Source organism: Xenopus tropicalis, chromosome 2, assembly GCF_000004195.4.
Source record: "Xenopus tropicalis strain Nigerian chromosome 2, UCB_Xtro_10.0, whole genome shotgun sequence".
Taxonomy (NCBI): domain Eukaryota; kingdom Metazoa; phylum Chordata; class Amphibia; order Anura; family Pipidae; genus Xenopus; species Xenopus tropicalis.
Genome location: NC_030678.2, coordinates 30925342 through 30935975, shown reverse-complemented (window position 1 = coordinate 30935975; position 10634 = coordinate 30925342). Strand labels below are relative to the sequence as shown.

Below are 10634 nucleotides of genomic sequence, written 5' to 3'. Positions count from 1 at the left end.
TGTATAGGCCCAACTTCTGGCTGGTACAAGGTGCCATTTATTGGACAGGGATGCTGTCTATGCAGTAGGGCTGCACTCCCCATAGTGAGAGGTGGGTTCACATTAACCAGCTGTTTTATATCTTTATCATTTTCAAATATTGAATGACAACTCCAGTGTCCCCAGTGTCCTCCAGTGTTTCATCAAACTGAAAAGCCCTGATATACATTCCCTAAATATAACCCTGTAACGGGTTGACTCACTAGGACACTACATGCCCGTACATGCCCTCTAAAAAATTGGCACTATGAAATGTTATTTATCCCTTTGTGTCTCATCACGACGGCCAAGCAAGCAGCAGCCATTACCACACAGATGCCTGGGCGGAAACGTCACTGTGTACCTTCTAGAATCTGCCGGGCGGCCCTAGTAACAGTCATTGCGTCAACTCCCACCAATCAGCGAAGGGCCGGACCCCCACCCCTGTTGCCTTAGAATATTCCGGCAGTCGCGACAACAATCTGTATTTTGTATCCTTCCGCATCGCTGTGTAGAAACAGTGTATTACCTTAAACATATTTGTAATTTCTAAGTATAACACCTTTAGGTTAAAACCTGCCGCTGCGTGACCATAAACTACACAAGTGGAAAGCGAAAGTTTAATTTTTGAATTACCAGCCTGACTCCTGGAACTATGTTTTCTCTCAGGCGCATGAATACGTTCTCGGTGACGTGACATGATTCCTCAAGGCTATAAATAGAGGTGTCTGGCGGCGGCTCGGGCTATAACCGATGAGGAAGCGTCTCCTGTGTTATATATAGCGGGACGAAATTATTTATTCGGCGTATCTAAAGCACTTGATAAGGTAAACGTTCATTTATTTTATTTCCTAGTTTTTGACTGTATTAATATGCACTGCTTTTATTATTTTGTGCGGTTATAATGAATCGGGACTGCTATAGAACTCTCTTTAAGCGGGAAGTTTGTGGCATTTATATAAGAAATTATTTTTTTTAGTTGCAGGCGAATACGTCCCATTTCCTTATGATGCTTTGACGCATATTCGAGTCTAGGACTCAAAATCTTTGCTTTAGTGTCAAGCTGCTTTTTGATCACTTTAGGGTTTTGTATGTAAGCAAAGCATTGTGGGTATTGTAGTCTTGGAACAGGAGAGGGGGGATGTGCTGAGAGACCCTGGACTTGCAGAGGGGCTTCACAGTCCGGCAGCTGTATGGCAGTCTATCCTTAATAAGAACCATCCACTTCAGATGAAGGGTGCTGGGAGTTATGGGCATGGATACTCATGGGTTAACATTACTTTAAATACGACTTCAATTCTAGGCTCTATTGGGCATTTATTAAACTGTTGCCTGGGCTACACCCCCTTCCTAGAATGAGACCAGTGCTATATTTGATGGGCATGTCTCATAGTCTAAATATGGAAGGTACATTCACAACATTGCTGTTATGGGCACATTCAGGCACATTGAGTTACATATACTGGGTGCCAGAAGGGTCAAAGTGGGCCAGAAAGCTTATTTTGTGTGTAAGGGTAACCAAACTTTTTCACACTTGTCTTTTAAATGATCCAGGTTTATATTATATCCTATAAACTAAAATTTGAAACTTCCTGCCTGATAACAGTAGCAACAGTGTATGGGTTTGATTCAGCTGTTTCGGTGCATTACGCTTTGTGTGAGTCAGGTTGGGACCCCTTTAACATTCTGATGATCCCTAAAAATATCATTTGGCAGCTTTTGTGTAGTGCCCTAAATGTTCAGCAAATTGAAGTAATTTTGCAGATTGAGTAAAAGGCCCTACTAAACCCTTATTAACTAGAATATGTTACATGGTATGTTCCTTATCTGTAACGTTGTAATACTGTTATGGGCGTGTATTCTTGCATCCATGATTCAACAATGCCACTTTAAAGGAGGATTAACATTAGCTTTCAGTGATGCCCCCTAGTTCCCTACCTTTTCTGCTATGTTCTAGACCAGTGCTGTCCAGCTTCAAGGGCTGGAGTTTTTCTGGCCTACATTGTGGAGGGCCGATAATGGAAGCCAGTTTTGGCCACTCCCCATTTTTTACTGCACGCATTACAAACCACACCCATATTATCACAAGAGCTTCTAAGACCATACCCACATTAATGGTTGCAGTGCAGCAAAACCCCAAATGGCTGGTGCTCACTGCAGGGATTTCACCCTTTATTCATAAATGAAATATACTCTTAAAATCCCTATGCCTCCCCTGTGGATAGCACAGCAACCCCCTGCACATAATTACACACCTTAGGGATCATCTAATGGCTATTTCCAACTGCTAACAAACTCCCAGAACAAACCCCTGCCAGGTTCACCTCCCACAATCAGAATAGGGCAGGCAGGGGAACACTGCTGTTCTAGACTGCGGTTAGTTAAGCTAAGTGGACAATATCACAGTTATTTTATATAAACTTCACATTAAAAAGGCTGATTAGTAATTCAGATTTATTACATGGCAACGTGGACACCAGTTCTTTATATATTTGAGTTAATAATCAGCCTATTATCTGTCCCTTTGACTTCACCTGCTTTGTGTTTTGATGATTAGACACCTTCTTGGCTTAACTTCCTATAGCATGAAGAGCAAACTGTGTCAGTGCCTTTCCTAATATGGGCAGAGGAGAAGATGGTGGATACTATGAACAATTTTAATGCATGCATTTGCTGTTTCAGGGCTCCTGAGCTCAAGGTCTCTAGTACAGCAAGTTTACATTTTTTTTTTTTTACCAATGATCTTTAGTTCTTTAGCTTTCCAAGGATAACTTGAAATAGATCCTTGAAAGACAAGGAGTTTTACAGGTTTCAGGCTTGAGCCCACAGACCCATTTATACTTTTTTTAAAGCTTGTAACTATTTATCCAGCACCTGCAAAGCTTTTTATGACCAGGAAAGTCCTGTTTATGAAAGGTTAATTTCTGCAGTTTTGGCCAAACTCATGAATGACATTTAAATCCCTATTCGGTGTTACTGGTAATGCACAAAAAACAGTTTACCAAATTACTGTTTAGCCAATGACTGAATGCATTGCACATACACTTTTGAACTGCTTACTGAGAAGGTTTTTGTTTTTATTTAGGTCAGAATGCAGATCTTTGTGAAAACCCTGACTGGCAAAACCATTACCTTGGAAGTTGAGCCAAGTGACACAATAGAGAATGTCAAAGCAAAGATCCAAGACAAAGAAGGTATCCCCCCAGACCAGCAGAGGTTGATCTTTGCCGGCAAGCAGCTGGAAGATGGCCGCACCCTTTCTGACTATAATATCCAGAAAGAATCCACCCTGCATCTTGTCCTTCGTCTGAGAGGTGGAATGCAGATCTTTGTAAAAACCCTGACTGGCAAGACCATCACCCTGGAGGTAGAGCCAAGTGACACAATAGAGAATGTCAAAGCAAAGATCCAAGACAAAGAAGGTATCCCTCCAGACCAGCAGAGGTTGATCTTTGCCGGCAAGCAGCTGGAAGATGGTCGCACACTTTCTGACTATAATATCCAGAAAGAATCCACCCTGCATCTTGTCCTTCGTCTGAGAGGTGGAATGCAGATCTTTGTAAAAACCCTGACTGGCAAGACCATCACCCTGGAGGTAGAGCCAAGTGACACAATAGAGAATGTCAAAGCAAAGATCCAAGACAAAGAAGGTATCCCTCCAGACCAGCAGAGGTTGATCTTTGCCGGCAAGCAGCTGGAAGATGGCCGCACCCTTTCTGACTACAACATCCAGAAAGAATCCACCCTGCATCTTGTCCTTCGTCTGAGAGGTGGAATGCAGATCTTTGTAAAAACCCTGACTGGCAAGACCATCACCCTGGAGGTAGAGCCAAGTGACACAATAGAGAATGTCAAAGCAAAGATCCAAGACAAAGAAGGTATCCCTCCAGACCAGCAGAGGTTGATCTTTGCCGGCAAGCAGCTGGAAGATGGTCGCACACTTTCTGACTATAATATCCAGAAAGAATCCACCCTGCATCTTGTCCTTCGTCTGAGAGGTGGAATGCAGATCTTTGTAAAAACCCTGACTGGCAAGACCATCACCCTGGAGGTAGAGCCAAGTGACACAATAGAGAATGTCAAAGCAAAGATCCAAGACAAAGAAGGTATCCCTCCAGACCAGCAGAGGTTGATCTTTGCCGGCAAGCAGCTGGAAGATGGCCGCACACTTTCTGACTATAATATCCAGAAAGAATCCACCCTGCATCTTGTCCTTCGTCTGAGAGGTGGAATGCAGATCTTTGTAAAAACCCTGACTGGCAAGACCATCACCTTGGAAGTAGAGCCAAGTGACACAATAGAAAATGTCAAAGCAAAGATCCAAGACAAAGAAGGTATCCCTCCAGACCAGCAGAGGTTGATCTTTGCCGGCAAGCAGCTGGAAGATGGCCGCACCCTTTCTGACTACAACATCCAGAAAGAATCCACCCTGCATCTTGTCCTTCGTCTGAGAGGTGGAATGCAGATCTTTGTAAAAACCCTGACTGGCAAGACCATCACCCTGGAGGTAGAGCCAAGTGACACAATAGAGAATGTCAAAGCAAAGATCCAAGACAAAGAAGGTATCCCTCCAGACCAGCAGAGGTTGATCTTTGCCGGCAAGCAGCTGGAAGATGGCCGCACACTTTCTGACTATAATATCCAGAAAGAATCCACCCTGCATCTTGTCCTTCGTCTGAGAGGTGGAATGCAGATCTTTGTAAAAACCCTGACTGGCAAGACCATCACCTTGGAAGTAGAGCCAAGTGACACAATAGAAAATGTCAAAGCAAAGATCCAAGACAAAGAAGGTATCCCTCCAGACCAGCAGAGGTTGATCTTTGCCGGCAAGCAGCTGGAAGATGGCCGCACACTTTCTGACTATAATATCCAGAAAGAATCCACCCTGCATCTTGTCCTTCGTCTGAGAGGTGGAATGCAGATCTTTGTAAAAACCCTGACTGGCAAGACCATCACCTTGGAAGTAGAGCCAAGTGACACAATAGAAAATGTCAAAGCAAAGATCCAAGACAAAGAAGGTATCCCTCCAGACCAGCAGAGGTTGATATTTGCCGGCAAGCAGCTGGAAGATGGCCGCACCCTTTCTGACTACAACATCCAGAAAGAATCCACCCTGCATCTTGTCCTTCGTCTGAGAGGTGGAATGCAGATCTTTGTAAAAACCCTGACTGGCAAGACCATCACCCTGGAGGTAGAGCCAAGTGACACAATAGAGAATGTCAAAGCAAAGATCCAAGACAAAGAAGGTATCCCCCCAGACCAGCAGAGGTTGATCTTTGCAGGCAAGCAGCTGGAAGATGGCCGCACACTTTCTGACTATAATATCCAGAAAGAATCCACCCTGCATCTTGTCCTTCGTCTGAGAGGTGGAATGCAGATCTTTGTAAAAACCCTGACTGGCAAGACCATCACCCTGGAGGTAGAGCCAAGTGACACAATAGAGAATGTCAAAGCAAAGATCCAAGACAAAGAAGGTATCCCTCCAGACCAGCAGAGGTTGATCTTTGCCGGCAAGCAGCTGGAAGATGGCCGCACACTTTCTGACTATAATATCCAGAAAGAATCCACCCTGCATCTTGTCCTTCGTCTGAGAGGTGGAATGCAGATCTTTGTAAAAACCCTGACTGGCAAGACCATCACCTTGGAGGTAGAGCCAAGTGACACAATAGAGAATGTCAAAGCAAAGATCCAAGACAAAGAAGGTATCCCTCCAGACCAGCAGAGGTTGATCTTTGCCGGCAAGCAGCTGGAAGATGGCCGCACACTTTCTGACTATAATATCCAGAAAGAATCCACCCTGCATCTTGTCCTTCGTCTGAGAGGTGGAATGCAGATCTTTGTAAAAACCCTGACTGGCAAGACCATCACCTTGGAGGTAGAGCCAAGTGACACAATAGAGAATGTCAAAGCAAAGATCCAAGACAAAGAAGGTATCCCTCCAGACCAGCAGAGGTTGATCTTTGCCGGCAAGCAGCTGGAAGATGGCCGCACACTTTCTGACTATAATATCCAGAAAGAATCCACCCTGCATCTTGTCCTTCGTCTGAGAGGTGGAATGCAGATCTTTGTAAAAACCCTGACTGGCAAGACCATCACCTTGGAGGTAGAGCCAAGTGACACAATAGAGAATGTCAAAGCAAAGATCCAAGACAAAGAAGGTATCCCTCCAGACCAGCAGAGGTTGATCTTTGCCGGCAAGCAGCTGGAAGATGGCCGCACCCTTTCTGACTACAACATCCAGAAAGAATCCACCCTGCATCTTGTCCTTCGTCTGAGAGGTGGTTGTTAAAGTGAAAAAAGACTTTGCTTCATGTGATTTGTTTGTTCACGTTCCTTAACAGTAATCTTGTATGTTCTAAATAAAGCATTTATTTCTCACTTTGGTTATCTAGTTGTTTTGTAACTACTCTGAATATTATATATAATTAATATGTTTTAAACTTCACATTTTTTACCCAAAAGACTTGGCTGCATTAGTGTTTTTTTTGTTTTTTTTCCCCCAAAGTAAAACTTGAACATGTAATTTAGTTACTAGGGGCAGTGGTGCTGAAATAATGACATTTTGATCATGCACTCAGGCTTTTGTAAAAAAAAAAATCAAATGTTGGCAGGGTCCATGTGATCCAGATAGAAGTCCAAATGCTATACTGGAAAGCTTAAAACAACTTTATATAGGAAGCATTAAAATCAACAATATCTTAGCCCAGTGATCCCCGACCAGTTGCTCCTGAGCAACATGTTGCTCACCACCCCCTTTTTATGTTGCTCCCTGTGTCCTCAAAGTGCTATTTTACATTTCTTGTTTTGGAACCACAGAGACCATTTTACTCCAAGCAGAGCCTCCTGCAGGCCAGCAGTCCACATGGAGCTACCAAATAACCAATCACAGCCCTTATTTTGCATCCTCAAGGAACTTTATCATGCTTGTGTGGCTCACCAACACTCTTAACATCTGAGCGTGACTGATGTGTAGAAAGGTTGGGAATCCCTGTCTTAGCCTGTCTGGCTGGTAATACCCAGGTCTGACTCCTGTGATCTATGCATAGCTTTTGTGTACTGCTCTTCAAAAACAGCCATCAAACACACTCTGGGACTGAGAAGTAAGGAGAAATATCATTAAAGACCACAACAAAAAAAACTGCAGCAATCTGCTCAAGAAAAAAAGGCCCAGAAGAAAGAATTTATTCATAAGGGGAAAAGAATTGTACAGAACAATTGGTTTAGTGTTTTAATTTATGATCTCTTTATGCTTTTAAAGCACTAGAACATGTAAAATGATTAGGATTTATACATCTGGCAGCACTTGTGGGATTGTTTTATCCAGTCTCCAGCGCCATAATCTAGAAAATCTAGGAGTTGAGGCAGATTACAGTGGTCCAGTTAACTAGGCCCCGCTTAGCTTCTGTATTCTGCCATGCAATTTAACAGTTTAATTACCTTGGAAATGCCTAGTTAGTCTAAATAAGGCTGTGTTTGCAGATGTCTTTGCAATTTAATGTTCCTGGTCAGTTTCTAAAGGGTTTCTAGGGTCCGCCTATTAAGTTAATGGATGGTTGGTTTTTTTTTCATACCCTCAATATTTTTCTCCTGTTCAGCTATATGTAACTCTTGTGAGCCACAGTCTAATGTAAAAAGACTTGGAGAGCAACACAAACATAAAAGTTCATGGAGGAGCCCAATAAGGGCTAAGATTGGCTATTTAGGGGCCTCTGTGCACACTTAGCTTACAGGGGGCTTTATTTGGTAGGAAATCTTGTTTTTTATTTAACCTAAACTTGCCCCCAAGTCAGGAATTCAAAAATAACTCCCTGGTTTGGGGGCACTGAGAGCAACATCCAAGGGGTTGGGGAGCAACATGTTGCCCCCGAGCCACTGGTTGGGGATCACTGATGTATCTGCTGCAATAAATGTGGCTACTGAATGTGCTCTGTCCTTTAGTGGAATCCAAGCAGTTATGGTTCTCAAAAACAGTCGATCCCCTGTGCCCATCACTGGAAGGTTCATTGTGTTACAAACTTATTAGCTGCCTGTGTATGAAGCCAAAATGTAGCAGTTATTTGTTGGGGTTCAGGCAGCATTAAAAATAGTGTGCAAGAACATGGGGTATCTAGATGCGGTTTCCTATATAGATTGGGAAGTTTATTTAACCACAACAGGCTGTGTTTTTATCATGCATAAGGTTATGCTAGCTCTCCAAGGCTAAATTAGGTGTGAATGAAAATAAAAATGCAAGTGACCTGTTTTTTTTGTTTTTTGAGTAGTGTCCTAAGCACAAGGCCTCCATTAAGGGTGTGGAGTATTACAATGATGCAGGGCATTTTTGCTCTCACTAACATACCCACTAGGCTTTCTATATGGTGCTATAAAGGTCCTCTCCGTTTTGACAAAACAGTCAGGGTGTAATGTCTGTAAGGAATGGCTGTTGTGACCTGAAATAGAGCACACAAGTAAGTGGGATAAAGTACAAGGGATATAGGCAATTGCACCCAGGTTATATTTCCCTTTGTGATTCTCATGCATACCAGAGAACACTAAAGATGGGCAATTCCTTCCAGCTCTGCAGTGATCCCTGATTATAGTTTAAGGATAGTGGAAATGTTTGTGCCTTTTACTTATCAACGCCATATGCCATTTTTAAAGGCCAAATTGTACAGCCCTGGGTGGCATAAGCCTTATCTCATTTGGTCTCAAAGGTCACTAACCGATTTAGTCAGGGCCTGATTGGACACCTACGCGCAGGGACAAATCAGGCTGATGGGATGGCACTAGGGGTCTACTGGGGGCCTTCAAATGAGGAGCCCCTAAACTGGCATATGCAGTACTAGTCCAACAGACTGGCTGATATTTGGATGGATGATGGTCAGAGGGTCCCATACACAGGCCAGTCTGCTGGAGTGTGGAGCTGTAGTTTTCTCTTCATTACCAAAAGCATTGAAGGCACAAGTATCACACTTTCTGGCTAATGTCGCAAGACTCTCAATCACACTGCAGAGTTTTATGGGTGTGTTCATGACCATACGCATGCAGTTATTCACATGCTTCTGTGTGGGTAGCCACACATCATTCCACATCAAGTAAACCTTGTTTAAAGGAATAGTGTCATGGGAAAACATATTTTTTTTCCATAACGCATCCATAAATAGAGCTTCTCCAGCAGAATCTCGCATTGAAATCATTTTTTTTTTTATTTCATGTGGGGTTAGCTATATTCTTCATTTCCCAGGGTGCCACAGCCATGTGATCTGGGCTCTGATAGACTTCAGTCTCACTTTACTGCTGCGCTGTAAGTTGGAGTGATAACCCCCCCTCCCTCCCAGCAGCCAATCAGCAGAACAATGGGAAGGGAGCAAGATAGCAGCTCCCAGTAGGTATCAGAATAGCACTCAATAGTAAGCAATCAAAGTCCGGTTTGGGACTCTTCCAGTAGTATGGGTGAAGGAGAAACAATAAATTACCTGAAAGTAGTTCTAATGTGTTGTGCTGGCTCCTTCTGAAAGCTCAGACTCAGGCACAATGAACTGAGATGGCGTCTACACACCAATATTACAGCTAAAAAAATACATTTGTTGGTTCAAGAATAAAATTTTAAATGGTAGAGTGAATTATTTGCTATGTAAATAAAAAGTCAACCATAAAACCATCATGACAGAATCCATTCAAGGTGCTTGTTCTGTAGTCTTAGGAGCATCAGATATGCTGCAGGCCTATATGTGATCCATTGGACATGCAGGGCTATGCGGGATCCATCGGATCATTACATAGGATCCATAGGGCAAGCACCTTGCTTGGACCTGGACCTCGCCTTATGGGATTCTCAAACTTCCCTCATAGATATCTGGCTGATTTTCGGACAGGTATCTATCAGGTAGGCCAATACATTGCTGATATGACCTGGAGTTGCCAAGTTGGTAACTTTTATCAGGCCATAAGCCTCTTGCAGCACTAAAACAACTTTAACCCCACTAACCATACTGCTCTGATAAAGGAATTGCTATTAAGTAAAGGGTGGGTCTCCCACTAGTGGCTTATGGCATTAAGAATGGCCGCTTAATCCCATGCCATTAAACACATTATACTAATGATACCATGCAAATCTTTTGTTGTGTACATGGCCACAACCTTTGGAAAAAGGCTTATCATATGCTATTAGAGGCTCAGTAATGGGAACCTATTATTATCCCTATATTCCTAAACCCTGTTGTAAAATATTTGCACACAAATAATTTGGTTCTGGGCAATTTTCTGTCACATATGATATGAGTGGAAGGGGTCCAGGGACTGCACCAACTTTTATCAGCCCATGTATGGCCAACTTCACCCATAAAACGCTCTGCCCTGCATCTTGTGGTGGTACAGTAAATCCTTAGCCCACGTCACCTTGCTCCCAGTGTAGCTTTGTTTTGGCAGTAAAAGAAGCAAATGCCGTGGGTTGGGAAATTCCTTACTGGGAGTTTTATTAGAACATAACAACACCAACGTATTAGGGGAATTCAGCCACTTAAGTGCGCAAATGATATTCCTTCACCAAATATAATCATGTATTGCTTATACGTTTCTAATTACTTTTTGCAGCATTTGGACAATTTCTTAATATTTAGCCTAATCCAAACCCTTGT

General features: G+C 43.0%; 1 protein-coding gene across 1 annotated transcript in view; it reads left to right on the top strand.

Annotated features, from left to right (window-relative positions):
* The first annotated feature begins 739 nt into the window (after positions 1-739).
* Positions 740-10634, top strand: part of ubb (ubiquitin B) — a 198403-nt gene continuing 188508 nt past the window's right edge. Inside the window, exons 1-2 of the mRNA XM_012957522.3 lie at positions 740-845; positions 3104-6300. Coding sequence (XP_012812976.2) covers positions 3110-6300 — 3191 coding nt within the window. The 5' untranslated portion in view covers positions 740-845; positions 3104-3109. The remainder of the gene's footprint in view (positions 846-3103; positions 6301-10634) is intronic.